At 49.9% G+C, this 24,153-nt stretch overlaps 1 protein-coding gene across 1 annotated transcript in view; it reads right to left on the reverse strand.

Annotated features, from left to right (window-relative positions):
• LOC148684498 (maestro heat-like repeat family member 5) overlaps positions 1-24,153 on the reverse strand; it is a 439,917-nt gene that overhangs the window by 354,404 nt on the left and 61,360 nt on the right. The window contains exons 5-16 of the mRNA XM_088652738.1: positions 21,826-21,963; positions 18,360-18,479; positions 17,332-17,399; positions 17,047-17,182; positions 15,829-15,924; positions 14,079-14,183; positions 10,603-10,738; positions 9,492-9,610; positions 8,893-9,042; positions 1,748-1,902; positions 791-938; positions 131-288 (exon numbers count right to left, since the gene is read on the reverse strand). Coding sequence (XP_088508864.1) covers positions 131-288; positions 791-938; positions 1,748-1,902; positions 8,893-9,042; positions 9,492-9,610; positions 10,603-10,738; positions 14,079-14,183; positions 15,829-15,924; positions 17,047-17,182; positions 17,332-17,399; positions 18,360-18,479; positions 21,826-21,963 — 1,529 coding nt within the window. The remainder of the gene's footprint in view (positions 1-130; positions 289-790; positions 939-1,747; positions 1,903-8,892; positions 9,043-9,491; positions 9,611-10,602; positions 10,739-14,078; positions 14,184-15,828; positions 15,925-17,046; positions 17,183-17,331; positions 17,400-18,359; positions 18,480-21,825; positions 21,964-24,153) is intronic.

The raw sequence follows: 24,153 nt of genomic DNA on the forward strand, positions 1-24,153 counted from the left end.
GGCCTCCATCTCCAAATGAAGCCTATCTCTTTGGTGAGGGCTGAGCCATGACGGCCACGGGTCAGGCTTGCAAGCGCCCAGAGAGAGAAGGGAGGGAGGGCCACCCCAAATGTATTAGCAGGTCCCTTACGCCAGCGGGTCGAGGCGGGGGCCAGCTATACTTCTTCTGCTCGCCCCAAGCAAGAAGTATAGCTGGGTGGCCAGGGCAAGCAGGAGGTGGCCGAACTTGTCCTCCACTATAGCTCCAGCCTCAGGTAGCGACAGCAGCCAGCACAAAACGTTGGTAGCCTGGAGGGAAAAGGACAGGAGAACAGCGTTCAGGCCAAGATCTCCCAGACCCCTGCTCCATCTCTCTCCGTATTGTCTACGCTGACTAGCAGTGGCTGTCCAGGGTTTCAGGCGAGGGACACCCAACCGTGGAGATGCTGGGGCCCTTCTCATACAAAGCAGGTGCGCTGCCACTGAGCCAGGGCTGTGCTCCAGAAGACCCCCCCCCAGGCCCCCTTGCTTTCTCTTTTCTGCTGCCAATTCTTTATATTTCTTATTTCTCCATTCTTATATTTCGATGGGTCTTAGGAAGGACTGCGGACACCCCAAAATATCCCGGCCTGCTCTTAGAAATCAGCAGGTGTCCCCCCCCCCTGCTACCAGATGAGCCTTTCCTGCCCCACAGCGATGGACCACTAAGATGCTGCTAAGCAGAACACCCCCCCCCCTGCAAGAAGCCCCCAGCCCCATCCAGCTCCCATTCAAGAACAACCCAGGAGAGAGAAACGGAGGGGCTTCGTACCACCATTGGCATGACAGAAGTGCTGCGTCGCCTGTAAGTGACCTCTGCATTGGGGTCTTCATTTTGTAGCCTTTGAAGGAGGGGTCTCAGCAGCTTGGGGCGGCAATACGCATTGGCCGCCAAGGCCTTCCAGATGGCTGCAGCTTGTCTGCAATTTTTCAAAAGAGAATTTTTATTTCCCCCCGTTTCTTAAAAAAAGTCAGGCCTTTTCTGTTTTCTCTACATTGCACATACATTACCAAAGAAAGAAATGACAACTCAACTCGGAGCACAATTTTTTGCAAGTACAAGATTCAATATAAATAAATATAAATGAAGAAACCCCTTAAATTTAGCCCTCCCCATTTCCACATCACGAAAACTTTGCACATTGGCAGATATACCTTTTGCAAAGCAATCTCCCCTAATTTTATGTCTTCCTATATGTTATTTCCACCACCAGTTCATGCATTTGTGTGTTGTGTTTTGTGTGTGTGTGTTTTGTGTGTGTGTTACTTGACTGGAGAACTGCATTGAAAAATTCAGAATAGTGTGAATTTTGAAATAGGACAGTTCTCATTTTGGAAACGGCAAATGATGTAAGCTCTCACTTCAAAGTGACCCAAACTGAATTTGTTCCCTGTCCCTCGCAACTGTCCAGAAGGGGTGTGTGAGTGTGTGTGTGTGTGTGAGTGTAGAAAACCTGGCATGGCTTCCATCTGAATCTTGAACAGAGGTTTGAGCCACAGTGGGTACTGCTTTTCCCACAGAGGAAGCAGCTTCCCGAGGGCAGAAAGTTGCCAACTCTACTTCAAAAACCTGGGAGATGCCACAGAGTTGGGAAATCCCCACCCGTGGCTGATGGGCTGTGGCCTGGCTTGGCGGATCGAGGTTATGCAGGGCATCTGAGACATCCTGAGATTTGCAGGCAAAATGGATCTATCCCCCGCAACACGGTCATCTCTTAGAGATCCTTACTCATCACAGTCCATCGAGCAGTCCAAGAGGCTGTCGACCACTGGGTTCAGACGCTTCGTGGCGAGGTTGACGACTGCCATGAGAGCCTCTTCTTTTGCCCGGGAGTCTGGGATCCTCAGGAGATGGTTGTAAATCTCCTTTACAACCATGGGCAGCTGGAAGAAGATAAAAGAAGAAGACCGGGATAAGAAAGTGTGGTGGACCTGAAAGAAAACGAGGGATTTGGGGGAAATGATAAAAAAGATGTTCAGAGTGTTTATACCCCCTCCCCAAAGAAAAAGAAACAACACAAAAGTGAAGATTTGGGGGTTCTAGGGACAGAATTTCCCCCAAAGACGGTTAAGTTATTTGTGTCTTTAACTACAGCAGCTAGGATTCTCTATGCACAGAAATGGAAAGATGAAGAAGTTCAAAAGAATGGATAAGCAAAGCTGGGAGCTAAAATAAGAGAACTTCACCACGACTGTTTGATGTTTAATGGAAGTCTTCTGAGGACTATTTGAAGAAATATTATAATATCACAAATCCGCAAGCAGGATTTGAACTGAGCAATGGAAATAATGAGAGATTATTGTATTTTTGCTATGATACAAAAGAGGGAAGTAAGGGTGCAGCAATGTGATAGAATAAAGAAACAGCATGGAAAATGGGATGGAAAGTAGGAAAAAGAAAGGAAAATTTATTATGTATTGGAATTTTATGTGAAATTGTGGAAATTTTTATTTTTATTTTTTTTAATACCAGGATGAGAAAGAAATGACTATTTGTTTATTTGTTTGTTTGAAAACATGTATTTAGATTTTCAAAATAGCTTACAAAAGAGAACCAGAGAAGAAATATAAAACAGATCAAAGAGCCGGCTTAACTCATCTCTCCTGTTAAGTTAGGAAGCTGCACCTTGCAATAGCACGGTCCATGAACCTCTGTGTTGCTCACATTGTGTTTCCTTTGCATTGACAAATTAAAATACAGTCATACCTCGGTTTAAGTATGCTTCGGTTTGAGTATTTCAGTTTAAGTACTCGGCGGACCCATCTGGAACGGATTAATCCACTTTCCATCACTTTCCATGGGAAAGTTTGCTTCAGGTTAAGTACAGACTTCCAGAACCAATTGTGTACTTAAACCGAGGTACCACTGTACTGTCATAGCAGACAGCGAGATAAAAAAACATGGTGGTTGGTTTTTGGAAGCCGAACTGCAGCAGAATGGAAACAGAGGCAAACCGATGCTGTGAGGGACAAGGGGTATCGCGAAGCCCCTCCCCTCCTGAGTTCCAGCCCAGCCCTGAGCGAGGCTGAAAAGAGGGAAAGCTCCAGCTCAAGTGGGGAAACAGGAAGTGGTGTCCAAGGCTCTGGCAGGGTAGAAGAGCCATCGTCCCAGGTGGGACAGGAAGGGGGAAGGAAGGGGGGCAGACCCGTCCCCCCAACTCCGGAATTGCGCAGAAAGCGTCGGGGGAAGAGGATGGGTCTCCCCAAGTTGTTATGCTGGCGCAAGACGCGCCAAAAGCCACTTGGAGGTTCTGATTCAAGCTGAGCAGATGTGTCTTTGTAAATAGCACCGCCATTAGCACTGTAAATACTCAGCACCAATAAAAGATAAAATGCAGAGCTGTGTAGAGTCGTTACTCTGAAGTAGCCCACTCCGGCCACCGTGACAGCAACCTCCAAGTCTTTCTGGCTACTTTGGAGCGGCCGCGATGAGCGCGCAAGACGCTGAGCAGTGGAGGCTGGAAGCCGAAGCCGCGGCACAGGAATTACAGAAATTACAGAACCTGACAGCGCAGGCACACCAGCAATTACTTGCCGCTCAGGAGGAAGCGCGAGGAACGCGGGAGGAGCTGAACAAGCTGGGAGAGCAGGTGAGAGCGAAAGATGAGACTGAGAAGCAGCTAAGGGTGATGGTGTTGGACTTACAGAAAAAACTGGATGAGGAAAGAGCTGCGAGAGGTGGGGGGGTGCCCCAGCCCCAGCTAGTCCAAGTGAGGAGGGGACAGACCCTAGTCACCAAGTTTAGCGGCGACCCGAGAGAGTACCTAGGATTTGAGACGGAGATAACTTACGCGTTGGAACTGCATGATGCAGAATTCCCAGATGACGCACACAGAGTCTCCTTTATCATAGAGCACTTGACGGGGGCTGCCCGCGAATGGGTCAGACCACTCATAGCGCAAAGGAATGATTGCATGAAGAATGCAAAATTATTTCTAGAAGCTTTAAAAATCATGTATGCAAGTGACAGTGAAATGGAAGCCACTAAAGAGGAGCTGCATAATTTAACACAAGGAAAATTGACAGTAAGAGAGTATTGGGCGAGATTCACCATGCTGGTGCACAAATTGGGGTGGGATCTGCACAGCGATCCTGTGCAGTCAGCTTTCTATCTGGGGCTGCACTCAGACGTGAAGGATGAACTAGCAAGAGGTCCTAAACCTAAGAATATGGATGAGCTGAGCAAAGCGGCGCTGGCGGTGGGGGTGAGGCAGGAATCCAGATGGAACGACAAACAAACAGCGCGCGCCAACAGACCTTGGTTCCCACGCTCCCAAGACAGATCCCACCATCCAGCCCCGCCCCAGGGCCCACCCCATGCCCAGCCCACGCCAGCCCCAGAGCCGGAACCGATGGAGATCGGAGGAGCGCGCGCGGGGGCTTTTCAAACCCCGGCGGCGCCAAGACGCAAGGAGGGAAGAGGCGGGAATTGCTTTCTCTGCAACTCCCCCCAGCATCGCGTCAGAGACTGCCCACATCGCAGGGAGTGGCAAGGAAAGGCGGGAACGGTTGTGCCTTCCCCCACTGACGCAGCACCACAGCAGGGAAACGAGACAGCCTGGCTGCAGGAGACAAGGGGCAGCAGCCAGGCGCAAGCAGCAAACAACAGCCCCAACCCACCCACCCGCACAGCGAGGAGCAGCACCAGCCCACCCACCCCCCAGAGCAGGGGTGGTTCTAGAAGTGACGCTAACGCTCCCTAATGGCTATCCCCTGACGGTCCTCGCGTTAATCGACAGTGGTGCCTCGGCCAACTTCTTCTCGAGAAACTTTGCAGAAGCGCACCAGATCCAACTTCTGCAGCTGGATTTTCCCCTGCACGTCTCCACCATAGACGGCAGGGAGTTGCTGGGAGGGGCCATCACCCACCAGACCCCCCCCCCATGAGAATGACAGTGGGAAGGCACTCAGAGACACTGGCATTCAACGTCACCACCATCTCAGACCCCCCCCATCGTCTTGGGCATGAGCTGGCTGGCGCGCCACGACCCCTCCATCAGTTGGCACCAGAGATGCATCACGTTTGGATCGGACTTTTGTCTGGAACATTGCATGCAGCGCCAACCAGGGGAGGGGCCTCCCATAGCCACGGTGGCCACCATGCACGTCAAGGGGGGTGAGGCGATACCCAAACCGTACTGGGACCTGCAGGAGGTCTTCAGCGAAGCGGAGTCCGACCACCTACCCCCTCACAGGTCCTTTGACTGTCAGATCAACCTGGTGCCAGGGGCCACGCTACCCCCAGCCAAGCTGTACGCCATGTCAGATCAGGAACTGGAGGATCTGCGTGCGTTCATAGACAAGAACCTCAGGCGGGGGTTCATCAGAGAAAGCAAGGCAGCAGGGGGCAGCCCGGTCTTCTGGGTGGACAAGAAAGACACGCAACAGCGCCGTCTTGTGGTGGATTTTAGACGCCTGAATTCAGTGACAGAGCCAGTGGCTTTCCCAATGCCCAGAGTGGACGATCTCCTGACAGCGGCACACAGGGGCAAGATCTTTACCAAGCTCGACCTGAGGGGGGCGTACAACTTGATCAGGATCCGGGAAGGCGATGAGTGGAAGACCACGATGTTCACGCCGCTGGGCTCTTTTGAATATCTGGTGATGCCCTTCGGTTTGCAAGGGGGCTCAGCATGCTTCCAGGCCTTCATGCACCACGTCCTGGGGTCCCTCCTCTTCAAGAACTGCTTGGTCTTTCTAGATGACATCCTTATCTACTCCAATGACCCGGAACAGCACGTGAAGGATGTCAGGGAGGTGTTGCAGCACCTGAAGGAGAACCACCTGTATGTGAAGCTGGAGAAGTGCAAGTTTCACACCAAGGAGGTGGACTTCCTGGGCTACAAGCTGTCAGACAAGGGGCTAGCGATGGACAAGGACAAGGTGCAGGCCATCCTGGACTGGCACAGCCCCAGGACACGCAAAGATGCCCAACGCCTACTAGGCTTCGCCAACTTCTACAGGAAGTTCATCAAGAACTTCTCTCGCGTTACGGCCCCCATCACTGACTGCCTGAGAGGCAAGCAGAAGTTCAGGTGGATACCAGAGGCGCAAGCAGCGTTCAAGAGCCTCAAGAGGGTGTTCGCCTCAGACCAGAACTTGTTCCACGTGGTGCAGGATGCGCCCCTACGCGTTGAGACAGATGCTTCAGACAAAGCTGTGGGAGCCATTTTGCTGCAACTGGATGCCAACAGAGAGTGGAGACCCTGTGCCTTCTTCTCCAGAAAGCTGACCCAGCCAGAGTGCAACTACACGGTGTTTGATAAGGAACTTCTCGCGATCCATTCTGCGTTCCAGCACTGGAGGCACTTCCTAGTGGGTGCCAAGCACCCCATTCAGGTGTGCACGGACCACAAGAACCTGGAGTTCTGGAGAACGGCCAGGGTGCTCAACCAGCGGCAGATACGGTGGGCAGAGTTCTTCTCGCACTTCAACTTCTCCATCCACTACATACCGGGGGAGCAGAATGTCAGGGCGGATGCCCTCTCCCGCAAGCCAGAGTACATGGAGGAGGAGTTGCCACCAGCACCCCGACACGTGTTTCCCCCGTCGGCATGGTCCTGCGGAGCAGCAGTGGTGAGCGAGGCAGAACTCACAGCACTGACGGCAGCAGATGAGTTCGCCACCCGCATCTTCAGAGAGCTGCGAGGGGGGAGGGAGCAAGCAAAAGACTTTGCAGAACGCAGGGGGCTGCTTTTCTACAAGGGTGCACTGTACCTGCCCACCACCCAGCTCAGAGGTAAGGTCCTCAAGCAGATGCACGACAACCCAACGGCGGGTCATTTTGGAAGGGACAAAACCACTCACTTAGTCATGAGACACTTCTGGTGGCCAGGGGTGCGGGAGGATGTTCGGGACTATGTAAAGGGCTGTGACAACTGCCAGCGAGCAAAGGTGGTCAGAGCACCACCAGCAGGGTTGCTGGAGCCATTAGCCACACCGCACAGGCCGTGGGAAGTGGTGTCCATGGACTTCATCACAGACCTGCCTTCTTCCAGGGGCAAGACCGCAGTGTTGGTGGTGGTGGACCTCATGTCCAAAATGTGCCATTTTATACCGTGTGCCAGGGCAGTCTCGGCAGAAGAGACGGCCAAACTGTTTGTTGACCACGTCTTCAGACTGCATGGATTACCTTTAAGGGTTATTTCGGATCGAGGCCGCCAATTTGTTTCCAGGTTCTGGCGGCGGCTCATGAACCTCCTGCAGGTGGAGGTCAGCTTGTCGACAGCTAGACACCCGCAGACCAATGGACAGGCGGAGAGGGTCAACGCCATTCTGCAGCAGTACCTGAGATGCTACGTCAGCCAGAGACAAACGGACTGGGTGGATCGCCTGCCACTGGCAGAATTTGCCTACAATAATGCAGTGCACGTCTCCACAGGGGTGTCGCCCTTTAAGGCCAACTATGGGCGCGACCTCAGATCTTTCCCAGAGAGGGAGGGGGAGGAGGAGGAGGAGGGCCCACAGGCAGAGGATTGGGCAGAGGAACTGGAGACGGTGCACCAGCAGCTCAGAGAACACTTGGAGAGGGCCAAGGAAGCATACAAGAAGGGGGCTGATCGCCACAGGCGACCGGGGGAGGTCATCAGGGTGGGGGACAAGGTTTGGTTGTCCTCGGAGGGCCTTCCCACCAGAGGGAGGTGCAAGAAGCTGGCACCCAGAAGGTTGGGCCCCTTTACGGTCACGCAACAGGTCAACCCGGTGGCATTCAGGTTGGCACTGCCAGAGGACATGAGGGTGCACCCAGTGTTTCATAGATCGCTGCTGTCTCCGTACAGGGAAAGTAGCAGGTTCCGAGGCAGCGAACAGCCCCCCGAGGGAGGGGGGGAGAGAGGAGGCAGGGAGCCACTCAATGAAGCAACGGCCATCCTTGATTCACGAAGGGGGGTGGGGGGCCTGGAGTACCTCATGGCATGGGAGGACGCCCCGCCATCCCAAAATGAGTGGGTCCCAGCCACCCAGATACAGGAGGAATTCTTAGTGGAATAATTCCACGCCCTCTTCCCACACAGGCCCAAGCCCTGGCACATGGAACGGGAGTGGGAGGAGGAGGAAGCACAGGAGGGGGAAAGCAGTTCACCATGGAGATGGGAAGCAGAGTTTGAGGACACGGAGGAGGAGATATGGGCATCTCCGAGGTCCATCCAGTCAGGAGAAGAGGTGGACTGGCAGCAGATTTTCACCCCCACCAGTTCTGAGGCCACAGACTTTTTGGGCTTTCCGTCTTCCCAGGAGGAAGGAGGGGGCCAACGGGACTGGGGGGAGGTGTTCACACCAACCGGCTCGGACAGCACGGAGTTTTTAGGCTTTCAGTCACCACCGACACCCGTGCAGCCTCTCGGGAGGGGAGAAGGGGGGCTTGGGAGGGGGGTGGATGTGAGGGACAAGGGGTATCGCGAAGCCCCTCCCCTCCTGAGTTCCAGCCCAGCCCTGAGCGAGGCTGAAAAGAGGGAAAGCTCCAGCTCAAGTGGGGAAACAGGAAGTGGTGTCCAAGGCTCTGGCAGGGTAGAAGAGCCATCGTCCCAGGTGGGACAGGAAGGGGGAAGGAAGGGGGGCAGACCCGTCCCCCCAACTCCGGAATTGCGCAGAAAGCGTCGGGGGAAGAGGATGGGTCTCCCCAAGTTGTTATGCTGGCGCAAGACGCGCCAAAAGCCACTTGGAGGTTCTGATTCAAGCTGAGCAGATGTGTCTTTGTAAATAGCACCGCCATTAGCACTGTAAATACTCAGCACCAATAAAAGATAAAATGCAGAGCTGTGTAGAGTCGTTACTCTGAAGTAGCCCACTCCGGCCACCGTGACAGATGCCTTCTTACATCCCTAGAAACAAGCAAATTCTACATCCTGCTCCCCCCGCCTCCATTTGGAGCCTTACATCTTCCATGTCCATCCCGCATTCCTCAAGGAAGGAACTCAGCAGGACTCCCGCGGCCTGCGAGATGGCTCGGTCTTCTACGGCCAAGTTGTCAATTGCCGTCAGCACAACTTCATTAACCTGGCTCGGCGTGAGGTGCTCCCCAAAGGCCTGGCACAAAGAAGAAAGAAGAGGGAGTTTTCTTCTGCTCCACATCTGACCACTTTTCAGTAGCCCAAACAAAGTGAAAGACATCTCCACTCTGCCTTGCGGAGGGTTGAACTAGATGACCCTCGGGGTCCCTTCCAACTCTCCAATTCGGATTCTATTTCTGTGTTTATTTAAGGAATTGGAAGATTTTACAACAAACAAAACTAAGACTCGGGTGACGCCTTGCTATTTTCAATCCCCATCTAAAGTTGCTTATGACACTGCTACAACTCCCATGATCCCTAGCTAGCAGGACCAGTGGTCAGGGATGGGGGAAGCCTGCCCTAGGTGGTGGGGGCTGCCTGAGGAGGTTGGTGGGGCAGGGCCCCATTGGCCTGAATGGACCAACCTCTGCTAACCGAGAGCTGGCTGCGGACTTAGCAAGAAACAGTCCCCAAAGCCACACCTACCTTGGCCACTTTGGAGATGTCATTGTAGAAGACTGAGGGCCCAAGGATGAAGAAGTCTTCTCTATACCATTTCACCGCATTGCCTTTCCGGTTCTTTTGCCTCATCTCCACCTTTTTAGCTAAACGGGGTCAGGGTTGGGGATATGCATGCAAAAGAACACAGCATTAGGGCTCCCTGCACAATACCTCCAGCTTTCCCACTGTAGCCAAGAAAAAGATTATCAATTTTACCTCAAAAAATATAATTCAGAACGGGGAAAGGTTCGGAAGGGGACAACCAAAAGGACTGGGGTGGCTATGGAGCTCTACGGTTGCAGCATTTGGGGGGGGGGTTCCATTTTAAAAAAGGGCGAGGAAGAGGAGATGCAATGTATGGCAAGGGGAAAGTGGAGAGAGAGAAAGCTTTTTCTCTCTCCCTCCTAACACGAGAACTGAAACTGAAGTTTCAGGATGGTCCTTCTTCTTGCAGCGCACAGCTAAACTTTGGAACTCCTTGCCACAGGAGGCATTGAAGGCCATGGACCAAGATGGCTTTCCAAGAAGATGAGGCAAATTCATGGGAGAGAAGGCTACCCAGGGCCATAGCTGCCAAGTTATCCCTTTTTTAAAGGGATTTTCCCTTATGCTGAATAGGCTTCCTCGCGAGAAAAGGGAAAACTTGGCAGCTATGCCCAGGGCTATGAGCCATGCTGGCTCTGCTCGCCTCCACGGTCAGAGGCAGCAATGCTTCTGAAGGCCAGTTGCTGGAAACCCCAGAAGGGGAAAGAGCTCTGGAGTTCAAATTCTGCTTTCCCACAGACATCTGGCCATCCCCTGTGGGAACAGGATGCTGGGCTGGGCTGGGCCACTGGTCTGGTCCAGAAGGCTTTTCTTATCTTCCTAAGCAGTGAATCCCTCCCCTCAAACTGCCCTCTCGTCTCTGGCCAATGGGGTGTTTGCATTAGGCCAGTGCTGGCACGAATTCTGGCCCTCCTGAACTCCCATCAACCCCAGCGGCAGCCAGCATGGGCAACACTCAGGGATGCTGGGAGTTGGAGCAGCCTCTGTCGGGCTACAGATCTCCCACCCTGTGGCTTGCAAGAAACACCCCCTTTCCCAGCATCCCACTCACCCATTTTGGCGATCAGTATGTAATGGAGGTGGTACAAGGCCTCCGCGGATTGCTGCCCAACCTCCTTCCCGCTGTCTGCCAGGTGCAGGGATAAAAGTGCCACCAACTGCCCCAGAAGGGGGAAATCCTGGAATATCTAGGAGGTGGAGAGACAGAGAGAGAGATGCACAGTCAGCCCTCGTCCCACAGAGCCCAGCAAGAAGCATAGAAGCCTAGAGTTGGAAGAGACCCCGAGGGCCATCCAGTCCAACCCCCTGCCAAGCAGGAAACACCATCAAAGCATTATTGACAGATGGCTGTCAAGCCTCCACTTAAAGACCTCCAAACAAGGAGACTCCACCACACTCCTTGGCAGCAAGTTCCACTGCCGAACAGCTCTTACTGTCAGGAAGTTCTTCCTAATGTTTAGGTGGAATCTTCTTTCTTGTAGTTTGAATCCATTGCCCCGTGTCCACTTCTCTGGAGCAGCAGAAAACAACCTTTCTCCCTCCTTTATATGACATCCTTTTATATATTTGAACATGGCTATCATATCACCCCTTAACCTTCTCTTCTCCAGGCTAAACATACCCAGCTCCCTAAGCCGTTCCTCATAAGGCATAGTTTCCGGGCCTTTGACCATTTTGGTTGCCCTCCTCTGGACATGTTCCAGCTTGTCAGTACCCTTCTTGAACTGTGGTGCCCAGAACTGGACACAGTATTCCAGGTGATTTCTGACCTATGTGATTTCTGACCCTGATCTATGATTCTATGATTCCCCCTTTTTGAAAATAGGGACAACATTTGCCCTCCTCCAGTCTGCTGGAACCTCGCCTGTTCTCCAGGAATTTTCAAAGATTATTGCCAGTGGTTCTGAAATCACCTCTGCCAGTTCTTTTAATACTCTTGGGTGTAGTTCATCTGGCCCTGGAGACTTGAATACATCTAAACTAGCCAAGTATTCTTGTACTACCTCCTTACTTGTTTGGGGCTGTGTTTCCCCTGCTGAATCATCTGCTCCATATTTTTCAGGTCGGGCATTGTTTTCTTTTTTGGAGAAGACTGAGGCAAAGAAGGCATTGAGGAGTTCTGCCCTTTCTCTGTCCCCTGTTTGCATTTCACCATCTTCTCCTCTAAGTGACCCCACTGTTTCCTTGTTCTTCCTTTTGCTATGGACATACCCATAAAAGCCCCTTTCGTTGCTTTTAACCTCTCTAGCAAGCCTGAGTTCATTCTGTGCTTTAGCTTTTCTGACTTTGTCTCTACACGTGCTGGCTATTTGTTTGAATTCCTCTATGGTGGTTTACCCCTTTTTCCATTTTTTGTACATATCCCTTTTAAATCTTAACTCAGTTAAAAGTTCTTTTGATAGCCAGCCTGGCTTCTTTAGGCACCGTCCATTGGTATTGCCTGAAGTTGTGCTTTTAATATCTCCCTTTTAACAAACTCCCAACCATCATGAACTCCCTTCCCTTTTAGTATTTCTGTCCATGGGATCTCGCCCAGCGTTTCCCTAAGTTTTCTGAAGTCGGCTTTCTTAAAGTCTAGGATTTGAGTCTTAGTATGCTTGGTTGTTCCTTTCTGCTGAATAATAAACTCCAGAAGAGCATGATCACTCCCACCTATTGATCCTGCCACTTCTACCCCACTAACCAGGTCATCACTATTGGTTAGGATCAGATCTAAAATGGCCGATCCTCTTGTTGCTTCTCCTACTTTCTGGACAATGAAGTTGTCTGCAAGGCCAGGGAGAAATCTGTTCGACCTTATGCTCTTGGCTGAGTTTGACATCCAACAATTATCAGGATAGTTGAAATCCCCCATTACTACTATCTCACTTCCTTTTGAATGCTTGGCCATCAGTTCCAGGAAGGCATCATCTGTGTCCTCAGTTTGGCTTGGGGATCTATAGTAAACTCCCACAATGAGATCAGTTATTTTTCTCTCCCTTAATTTTGACCCAGATACTCTCAACTTGGCTTTGAAGTTTTAAATCCTGGATCTCTTCACAGGTATACACATCCCTGACATATAACGCTACTCCTCCTCCTTTCCTGTTTGGTCTATTTCTCTGAAATAGATTGTATCCCTCTATTTCTACATTCCAATCATGAGACTCATCCCACCAGGTTTCAGTGATGCCTATTATGTCGTATTTAGTTTGCTGTACCAAGAGCTGAAGTTCATCTTGTTTATTTCCCATGCTCTGTGCATTAGTATACAGACATTGAAGACCATTGATTATTCCCCCATGTCTCTTATTTAAGGATATTTTTCTCCCCCCACTAGGTCTGCGTGCTTTTTGCTCCATTTGGTCCTTGACATTTGGATGATCATCTTCAGAACTTGATAGACTCTTACCTTCAGGACCACTGTCTCCCTCCCCCATATGTCAGTTTAAAGCCCTCCTGATGAGGTTTTTGAGTTTCATGGCAAAAACATTCCTTCCAACCCTTGTGAGGTGCAGCCCATCACTTGCCAGAAGCCCATCTTCAAGAAACTGCAGACTGTGATCTAAGAATCCAAACCGTTCCTGTTTGCACCATTTGCGAAGCCAGTTGTTCACTTCCCCTATTTTCCCCTCTCTCCCTGGGCCATGTCGTTCAACTGGGAGGACAGATGAGATGACAATTTGTGCATTTAATTGCTTCAACTTCCTGCCCAGAGCCTCATAATCACTTTTGATCTTCTGGAGGCTATGGCTTGGAGTGTCATTGGTTCCCACATGGAACAAAAGGAAGGGGTATTTGTCAGTGGGTTTTATGATTCCTTGCAGCCGTTCTGTTACATCTTTGATCTTGGCCCCGGGGAGACAGCACACCTCTCGAGACATCTGTACCCCTCAGTAGGGAATCCCCTATCACCACTAGACGCCTCTTCATAGGCTTGGTTAGGATTCTTCCATGTGCTGTCCCTTCCAAGGTTACCTGCATATTCCCAGAGGACTGACTTTACTGCTCGTCTTCATATTTCTGATCAACTGTGACGAGGGAGAGATCTTCAAATGGAGTCTGTTCTTCGTCTTCCATGTTAAGGGAGAGCACTTCAAATTGATTGTGTCGTTCTCAACACTCCGAGCGATCCCTGGGCCTTCTACTTCTATGAGTCACGTTCCTCCATACATCTGGCTCCTGTGTTGGGGAACTGACCGTCTGGCATGCTTTCAGTCGGCAAAGGTGGCAAGGGCTTTTTTTCAGTTCTGGAACCTCTCAGGTAGGCCTTGATGCCATTATAAGAGAATGAGGGAGGTGAGTTCATGGTGAGTCCTCGGGTTAAGAACTTTGCTTCAGGATGGGAACAGAAATTGCGCGGTGGAGGCGCGGTGGCAGCGGGAGGCCCCATTAGCTAAAGTGGTACCTCAGGTTTAGAACAGTTTCAGGTGAAGAACAGACCTCCAGAATGAATTAAATTCTTAACCGGAGGTACCACAGTATAGAAATGTAATACATTATAAATAAATAAATCTGAAATGGCAGCATGAAGCCTTGGTCACTCACATCAAACTCTAAATGCTGGGAAACATATTTCATGAGAAAGCCAGTGGTCTTCACAGCTCTTTCCCGCTCGTAAAGCTTTGGGGAATCTATCCAGGCATTTGTGTGCTGCGGGAGAGAAATCATCATCATCACATGGAAGGCTGAACGTGGAGTGAAGGAGGTTACTAGAGCATCTAGGATAGTTATTCGAGAGAAAAGACGTGATGCTACCATCAAAACAACAATGAACAACCGCTCTAAATTCCCAAAACAAGAGACAAAGAAGGACTTTGCACCAAAATAGCCGTTTAGTGTAATGCATAAAAGCATAGTTTTAGCATGATATAATATGTTGTACATGTACAATGTATATATTGCATAAGGCATAATTTTATTAATTACACAAACTGTAAGCATTTAGTACAATTTATACCAAGTAATTAAGTATAATGTGATGTTTTGACATAACACATCATATGAGTGGCGTTTTATTGTTTATGTTTACTTGTTTAGTACACTGTTTGCTTAATTGCTCCATATAATTTTTTGAAAACCATTGGTTTTCCATGTAAATTATCAACATGTTTTATCTTAAATAAATAAAGAGTGCAGAAAATAATAGTATGCAACTATTATTGCTCTACATAAAACCTAAAATTTATGTTTATTAGTTCACAATTTAACATACTGAGAATTAAATGAGTCTAATTCCTATGTTTTTATCGCTCGTAGTGAGGCAAAATTCCAATCTGTAGGAGCAGGGTCTAAATATTAACTGATTTGTCCCAAATTTGAAATTTGACTATGTTTATACCATACGCCTAAGATAAGATCAAGGGAGGAAACATTTGCGATTTTTTTTTAAATGACCCACCCCATTTGACGTGCTTTTGAACTGCTAGGTGGGCAGGAGCTGGGACTGAACAACGGGAGCTCACCCCGTCACGGGGATTCGAACCGCGGACGTTCTGATTGGCAAGCCCTAGGCTCTGTGGATCCCCTTGAGGGAGATTAGGGACCATGATTTGGAGGAGTTCCACCTATGCCCTTAAGATTATTGCCTGCCTTATCTGTTGGTGTTGTTTTATGCAATGTATTCCCTCAGTTTTACAACTTTGCAGGGTTCGCTCCAGTCCCCGCGTCATGGCCCATCTCGATTTCTGGTCATATCTGCCTTTGCAGTTTTGGCCCCTGGCATTGCTAACTCCTCCAATTTGGAGTATGCCCGTCTTCACGCACAGCGCACGGCCGGATGCTTGGATAGAAAGGAAGGGGGAGATGTACCGTAGTAATGGCCGCCAGGCATGAAGCACACTTCACAGCAGGGGAGGTGATGGAAGGGCCTGGCCTCCACGCGGCAGAGCACACTCCCGACCGCAGACGAGCCGCAACCGTCTGAATGCCATATGCTAGATCCGACCTTAGCTTGGCCTGTACGCCATGACCTTTCCCATGCCTTCTGCTTTCCCTGACGTCTCCCGTTGACAGTGGTCGAGGGGGAAATGAGGCAGTGGAAATGGGTGCCAAAATAACTTGATGCCATCATCCCACGGCCTCATGAGTGGAAGATGTGTAAAGGTCACAGTCGGAAATGTATCTGCCTAGCTTTGCATATTGTGCCAATCAAAGGAGCCTCTCCGTGCTCCGTGCATGGCTCACCTGCTCAACTCCTAAGCGTGTGCTTCACTTCGGCTGACCTTCCGATCGGCAAGCCCTAGGCTCAGTGGTTTAGACCACAGCGCCACCCGCGTCCCCTTGGGGGCTCCCTTACCACTAATATATCCTGCAGCGTCTCCAGAGACGGGGCCTCCGACACCAAGCTGGTGAGCATGTTTACGCAAGTGTTTACCATCTGCTGATAGAAGTCCTGAAAGGAGAGAAGCAAAAGGAATTAAAAGCTGAAGACCCCCGTGGAAATCCCATGTGCTCTGGAGCCTTGGAGTCCAGCATCCCCTTTTCAGAATGACCAATGGCCCAGTGAGCTCAACAGCACCCTCCTTCCTTGGAGGTTTTTAAGCAGAGGCTGGATGGCCACCTGTCACGATTCTATGGTTCTGCTTCTGGAGCACCTCGGGTTCCCTATGCCTGGTCCTTGGAAAAGAGGGGGGGCTGTTGTGGCAAGACTTTATTTCTGTACCAGGTGAGGGAACACCTTTTAAATGGCACACAGAATCAAGAGAATTACAGCCAGCTTCAGCAGATCCAGCTAGGGACTCCACACTAGGCTCAACTTCCTTGGGGTATCCCAAACCATTTGGCCCTAACTCTCGTCCTTGGCCCTAACCTCCATTGCCATAGCAATCAAATCTTCAGTGGGGGCTGCTGTTGTTGTTTATTGAGAAGGCCTTGTGGCAGCTGCCTCACTGCAAGAAGGGAGGTTACAGGGAAGCAGGCAAAGGGCCTTATCAGTGGTGGGGCCCACCCTGTGGAACACCCTCCTATCAGATGTCAGAGAGATACATAATTATACTTCCTTCTGAAGACATCTGAAGGCAGCCCTGCATAGGGAAGTTTTAAATATTGGATGTCTTGCTGTGTTTTAATTTGTTGGAAGTCGCTCAGAGGGGCTGGAGTAACCCAGTCTGATGGGCAGCATATACACAAACAAGCAAACAAACAAAATTAAATGCAGCCTAGGAGGGAGGCATGAGAGTCTCAAAATGCAGGCATGCAGGAATCATCCGTGGATGCATTTTAGCCAAATGCAATAAATATGGAAACCTGATTAAAATAAAAAATATACACCCAAAGTCTCTGGTTACATCATTGTGATGGGTCAAGTCGCAGGCTTCCTCAAACTCAGCCCTCCAGATGTTTTGAGACTAACTGGTAATTCCCATCATCCCTGACCACTGGTCCTGCTAGCTAGGGATCATGGGAGTTGTAGGCCAAAAACATCTGGAGGGCCGGGTTTGAGGAAGCCTGGTCAAGTGTTAAAGCCTGGCAGGATTATTTGTAGCTTACAAATAGAAGTAGAAGGTCCAGTCACCTGGGTCTTTGCTCCTTGATTCGGAGTCCCAGCTTTCATCTTGATAACCTTCCAGGAGGGCAGGGGAAAGATCTTCTTTATGCCCTCCTGTGCCAGCTGTGAGCGGAGCTGGGACACCAGCGGTGGTCTAAATGTACTGAAGAAGAAAGAGAAAGAAGGGGAGAGGAAATGATCAGCACCCAGCAGTCCAAGGGGTACAATTTCAGGGTATGGCAAGGGAAATGCCAGGAATAGGTGGGGCAGTGACCAGCTGTAGGGAGACTAGAACTACCTCCCCGTACTTACGCCATGTGGGTAATGGTCTCCATGGCCTGCTGGAGGACTGCCATTTTTGGTTCCTCTTTGATGATGTCCTGTGGTGGGGAAGCACACAGCAGCATGTCAGAGACCTGGAGGCTCCATCCCTGCCGCCACCACCACACCAAGCCCTGAATTGTGCTCCCTCTCCAGCCCAGCCCACTTGACACCTTCTTTGCAATTGGCAAGTGGGTCCTCCTAGGGGAGGAGAGTGGGCTTCCTGGACCTGGGAATCAGATCCATCTTTCCTCATAAGAACATCAGACCAGCCTTCTGGACCAGGCCAATGGCTCATCTAGTCCAGTATCCTGTTCTCACAGCGGCCAACCAGACGTCTGTGAGAAAGCAGGGAGCAGACCATGAGCACAAGAGCCCTCTCCCCGCCTGTGGCTTCATAGCAAACATGGCTGGTAGCCATCGAGAGCCCTCTCCTCCTGGGAGAACCTAGCCTCTTTTACTTAGATGCTGGTGACATCCTGCTGAGGTTGCCACAATGTAGGGCTGCCTTTCAAGAGGGTTTGGAGCAGAATGTGACCACCCAGAAAGGGTTTGGGGCCAGATGCTCAGAACCTGCAACCCTGATATTTTACCAGAGCTAGACCTAGGTAAAGGTAAAGGGACCCCTGACCATTAGGTCCAGTCATGACTGACTCTGGGGTTGCGGCGCTCATCGCCGGGAGCTGGCGTACAACTTCCAGGTCATGTGGCCAGCATGACAATGCCGCTTCTGGCGAACCAGAGCAGTGCACGGAAACACCGTTTACCTTCCCACTGGAGCGGTACCTATTTATCTACTTGCACTTTGGCGTGCTTTCGAACTGCTAGGTTGGCAGGAGCTGGGACTGAGCAATGGGAGCTCACCCCATTGTGGGGATTCAAACTGCCGACCTTCTGATCGGCAAGCCCTAGGCTCTGTGGTTTAACCCACAGCGCCACCCGAGCTAGACCTAAACACCTATTAAAAAACGCTCTAAAAAAACCCCCAGGAGATCCCCCTCTTTTTCTTTTTTACTCACAATAATGCAGGTGGTGAGCTCCGCTTTGTGCGGGAAGATGACCAATTCACCATTCGTCTGCCCAAGTGCCTTGGTGATTAGAATGGTTGTCTTCAGAAGGCACTTTTTCAGAGCTTCGTCCTAAAATAAGGGATTTTATAAAATTAAGATTGAATCAAAACCACAAGGAAACATAAAGTCACACTGACCCAAACCCTAATTCTAATCCTTACCCTTGTTGTTGTTTAGTCGTTTAGTCGTGTCCGACTCTTCGTGACCCCATGGACCAGAGCACGCCAGGCACTCCTGTCTTGCACTGCCTCCCGCAGTTTGGTCAAACTCATGTTCGTAGCTTCGAGAACACTGTCCAACCATCTTGTCCTCTGTCGTCCCCTTCTCCTAGTGCCCTCAATCTTTCCCAACATCAGGGTCTTTTCCAAGGATTCTTCTCTTCTCATGAGGTGGCCAAAGTATTGGAGCCTCAGCTTCACGATCTGTCCTTCCAGGGAGCACTCAGGGCTGATTTCCTGAAGAATGGATAGGTTTGATCTTCTTGCAGTCCATGGGACTCTCAAGAGTCTCCTCCAGCACCATAATTCAAAAGCATCAATTCTTCGGCGATCAGCCTTCTTTATGGTCCAACTCTCACTTCCATACATCACTACTGGGAAAACCATAGCTTTAACTATACGGACCTTTGTCGGCAAGGTGATGTCTCTGCTTTTTAAGATGCTGTCTAGGTTTGTCATTGCTTTTCTCCCAAGAAGCAGGCGTCTTTTAATTTCGTGACTGCTGTCACCATCTGCAGTGATCAAGGAGCCCAAGAAAGTAAAATCTCTCACTGCCTCCATTTCTTCCCCTTCTATTTGCCAGGAGGTGATGGGACCAGTGGCCATGATCTTGGTTTTTTTGATGTTGAGCTTCAGACCATATTTTGCGCTCTCCTCTTTCACCCTCATTAAAAGGTTCTTTAATTCCTCCTCGCTTTCTGCCATCAAGGTTGTGTCATCTGCATATCGGAGGTTGTTGATATTTCTTCCAGCAATCTTAATTCCGGCTTGGGATTCATCTAGTCCAGCCTTTCGCATGATGAATTCTGCATATAAGTTAAATAAGCAGGGAGACAATATACAACCTTGTCGTACTCCTTTCCCAATTTTGAACCAATCAGTTGTTCCATATCCAGTTCTAACTGTAGCTTCTTGTCCCACATAGAGATTTCTCAGGAGACAGATGAGGTGATCAGGCACTCCCATTTCTTTAAGAACTTGCCATAGTTTGCTGTGGTCGACACAGTCAAAGGCTTTTGCATAGTCAATGAAGCAGAAGTAGACGTTTTTCTGGAACTCTCTAGCTTTCTCCATAATCCAGCGCATGTTTGCTATTTGGTCTCTGGTTCCTCTGCCCTTTCGAAATCCAGCTTGCACTTCTGGGAGTTCTCGGTCCACATACTGCCTAAGCCTGCCTTGTAGAATTTTAAGCATAACCTTGCTAGCGTGTGAAATGAGCGCAATTGTGCGGTAGTTGGAGCATTCTTTGGCACTGCCCTTCTTTGGAATTGGGATGTAGACTGATCTTCTCCAATCCTCTGGCCATTGCTGAGTTTTCCAAACTTGCTGGCATATTGGGTGTAGCACCTTAACAGCATCATCTTTTAAAATTTTAAACAGTTCAGCTGGAATATCATCACTTCCACTGGCCTTGTTATTAGCAATGCTTTCTAAGGCCCATTTGACTTCACTCTCCAAGATGTCTGGCTCAAGGTCAGCAACCACACTACCTGAGGTGTACGAGACCTCCATATCTTTCTGGTATAATTCCTCTGTGTATTCTTGCCACCTCTTCTTGATGTCTTCTGCTTCTGTTAGGTCCTTACCACTTTTGTCCTTGATTATGGTAATCTTTGTACGAAATGTTCCTTTTATATCTCCAATTTTCTTGAACAGATCTCTGGTTTTCCCCATTCTATTGTTTTCCTCTATTTCTTTGCATTGCTCATTTAAGAAGACCCTCTTGTCTCTCCTTGCTGTTTTTTGGAAATCTGCATTCAGTTTCCTGTATCTTTCCCTATCTCCCTTGCATTTTGCTTGCCTCCTCTCCTCCGCTATTTGTAAGGCCTCGTTGGACAGCCATTTTGCTTTCTTGCATTTCCTTTTCCTTGGGATGGTTTTCATTGCTGCCTCCTGTATAATGTTACGAGCCTCCATCCATAGTTCTTCAGGCACTCTGTCCACCAAATCTAAATCCTTAAACCTGTTCCTCACTTCCACTGTGTATTCATAAGGGATTTGATTCAGATTGTATCTTACTGGCCCAGTGGTTTTTCCTACTTTCTTCAGTTTAAGCTGGAATTTTGCTATAAGAAGCTGATGATCTGAGTTACAGTCAGCTCCAGGTCTTGTTTTTGCTGACTGTATAGAGCTTCTCCATCTTTGGCTGCAGAGAATATAATCAATCTGATTTCGATGCTATCCATTTGGTGATATCCATGTGTAGAGTCGTCTCTTGTGTTGTTGGAATAGAGTGTTTGTGATGACCATCCTTACCCTTACACTAACCCAATCCTAAAATTAACCCTAAGCCTAACCCAGAAATGGTCTTGTTAGATAATAAAATCCAGGTAAAATTGCTGTTTTAGGGGTTGTTTTTAAAAGTCTGGAACAGATTAATCCATTTTGCATTACTTTCTATGGGAAAGCGTGCCTTGGTTTTAGAACGCTTTGGTTTTAGAACGGACTTCCGGAACGGATTAAGTTTGAGAAGCAAGGTACCACTCTAATACCCAATTTGGTCCTAGGTGTGGAGTCAGTATACCCCCCAGGCTCCAACCCTTCGGGGGATGAAGCCAGAGACTCTGCCCTAGGGCACAGTCTGGAGGCATGTGGTGCTAGGACCCTGGCGGAGCTCAGGAGGTCTGCTCAGTGCCAGGATGGTGACCACTTGGGAAACAGTGGCACACCTCCTGGAGTCCTATGACAGGAGAAAGGCAGGATGTGCTGGGTTTTTCCATGTATAAGATGGGGAATTCCAAATTAAGAAAACGGAGGGAAATTGCCCAGAGTGGCTGAGCTTTGGGGGGGGGGGAAGGTTACCCAGAGTTGTTCAGCTTTTTTAGGGGTTTTTTCCAAAAATCGCTCACCCGCCGGACCTACGCTGCCACTCGTCCGCGTCACAAAGCCCACCTATTGTCTGTCTGTTCCCTCACTGGCAGAAGCCACCAATCGCCCACCCAATTGCTGTAGCGACAGCCGATCAACACCAGCCCTTGCCGCAGCCACCAAGAACACGCACAAGAGTCGCTGACCATCTCCAGTTCCCAGCGGCATCCAATCCCACGTCCCCCCTATGCACTATCTGTGTATAAGATGACCTCCGTTTGTAAACATCATTGTTTAATTAAAAAACCCCACCTTGCCTTATACATGGAAAAGTACGGTATAGCCGAGAGAACGAACAACAGGAATCTGTGGGGAAAGGAGAGCCATACCTTCCTGGTGTTCTGGAATTGGAAGAGGAGCTCTTCCACGATGACCTCGATGAAGCGCAGCAGGTCTTCTGGCCGCGCCCCAAGAGCCACTTGGCCATAGGAAAGCATGACGGTGAGACTGCCATTCCTCTCCCCTGTCTTCTGGAGGGAAAGGGTGGCGAAAGTGAGTTTGGAAACCTTCATCGCAATAGGAGGCAAACCACCACTTAGTTGGGACCTCTTAGCAGCTGGGAAAATCTGAGTAGTCAGTAAGTTGCTGTGCATCGGCTTCTTCCTGCCTAAATGTGGATCCTGACATTTGACCCTCTTGAATTTCATTTTGTGAGTTTGGGCCCAGCAATCCAATCTGTGAAGGTTATCTTGTATCCCGATTCTGTCTTCTGCAGCACTGGCTAGCCTTCCCAGTTTGGTGTCGTCTGCAAATTTGTTGAGCATCCCCTCAATTCCTTTGTCCAGGTCATTTGTTAAAAAAACGTTGGACAACAACGGGCCCAGGACAGAACCCTGTGACACCCCACTGGTCCCTTTCCCCCCCAGGATGATGAGGAACCATGAAGGAGTTCTCTTTGGGTTCGGTCAGTCAACCAGTGAGAAGTGTAGACTGACCACTGGTGCTCTTTTCCACGGGAGCTGCTTTTTAAAAATCACAATGAACCAGGTGAATCTGCACCTCTTCTCCATAGGGAGGGTTGGGAAATGTCCTTTGTCATTTCCCAACTCACAGAAAAAATCGAGGGGCAAGACACTCCTGGGTTTCATTTCTCTTGGATGGCAGAGCACAAGAGAGTTCAGGGCTGCATTCCGATGGAACAATAAAGTCCAGAGGTCATATGTTTTGGCCTCTAGCTCCCATTGGCCTCAGCCAGCACGGCCACTGGTCAGGAGGGATGGGAGCTGCAGCCTGTAGCATCTGGAGGGCACCATTTGGGTCACCTCCGTGATAAACGATGGTTGAGGATTGTGCGAATGAGCCTTGGTCTCATCGGCTCCTGCTCCCTTCTCCACTAGCACAGTTGCAAAAAGGAGACGGGAAGCTTTTTCCTCCATGTTTAACTAACCACAGTTTAGTGATGCCCATACCAGGACACACTGCGGTTAATCTTAACAAAGGCTAACTGAAACAAGCCAACTTCTAACCATGGATTAGGAAACTGGCTCCTTTGAACAAATCACAGTGAATATTAACCATTGTCTGGGGCGTCTGAAGTAACACTTGATGGATGTTAAATGGAAGGTGTGGCATTTGCATATGAAGAGAGTGATGTAATCCCCAGTATGTGTGTGAAAGGGATAAATGTATAGCCAATGAGAACCCAGGGGCGGAGTCAACAAGAGTATAAGACAAGTCTTGGTGCGGGGGGGGGGGAGTTTAGGGGAGATGGAGGGGAGAGGGGAGGGGAGATGGAGGGGAGAAGGGAGGGGAGGGGAGATGGAGAGGGGGAGGGGAGATGGAGAGGAGAGGGGAGATGGAGAGGGGAGGGGAGATGGAGATGGAGAGGAGAGGGGAGAGGGGAGGGGAGAGGGGAGGGGAGAGGGGAAAGGAAGGGAGATGGAGAGGGGAGGGGAGATGGAGAGGGGAGGGGAGGGAAGATGGGGAGGGGAGGGGAGGGGAGATGGAGAGGGGAGGGGAGGGGAGATGGAGGGGAGAGGGGAGATGGAGAGGGGAGGGGAGATGGGAGGGGAGAGGGGAGGGGAGATGGGAGGGGAGAGGGGAGGGGAGATGGGGAGGAGAGGGGAGATGAGGAGGGGAGGGGAGAGGGGAGGGGAGGGGAGAGTGTTGTGGTTGTTGAGCTGAGGGGAGTCTGTGGGTTGGTTTAAACTTTAAGCTGTGTGAGAAAGTAAACCTGAGTCAGTGACAGTCAGCATCTGAAAGGATCCGATCAGAACCTAGGCAGTTCTGGTTGGGTGGAAGGTATAGGAAGGTATAGGACCTACGTTAATATATTGACTGAACAACATCTTTGAAACCATACGCTTGTTACTCTGTAAGAAATAAACGTAAGTTTTGCGTTCACTTTAAAACCCCTGTCAGGAAGTTACAGGGGATCCCTGTGTGATCGCCACAAGTCAGGGGCAAATGACCCCAAGGCCCCCTCAGGTTACGGAACTGTTAGATCCGCACGCAGTTACTATGCCTTTGTAATCATTAATTCACATCGTTTACAAATATATGGAGGTGAACACAGAGAGTGAGACTCAACTTTGCTTTCCTCCAAGTAGACTTATTGAAAGGAACGGGCCTAACTTAGTCATGTTCATTCAATTCAATGGGTCTACTCTAAAGCACACTTGAATGTGGCCAGCAGGCACTCCTAGAAGGCAGAAGAA

The sequence above is a fragment of the Zootoca vivipara genome, chromosome 10, assembly GCF_965207765.1.
Source record: "Zootoca vivipara chromosome 10, rZooViv2.hap1.1, whole genome shotgun sequence".
NCBI lineage: Eukaryota > Metazoa > Chordata > Lepidosauria > Squamata > Lacertidae > Zootoca > Zootoca vivipara.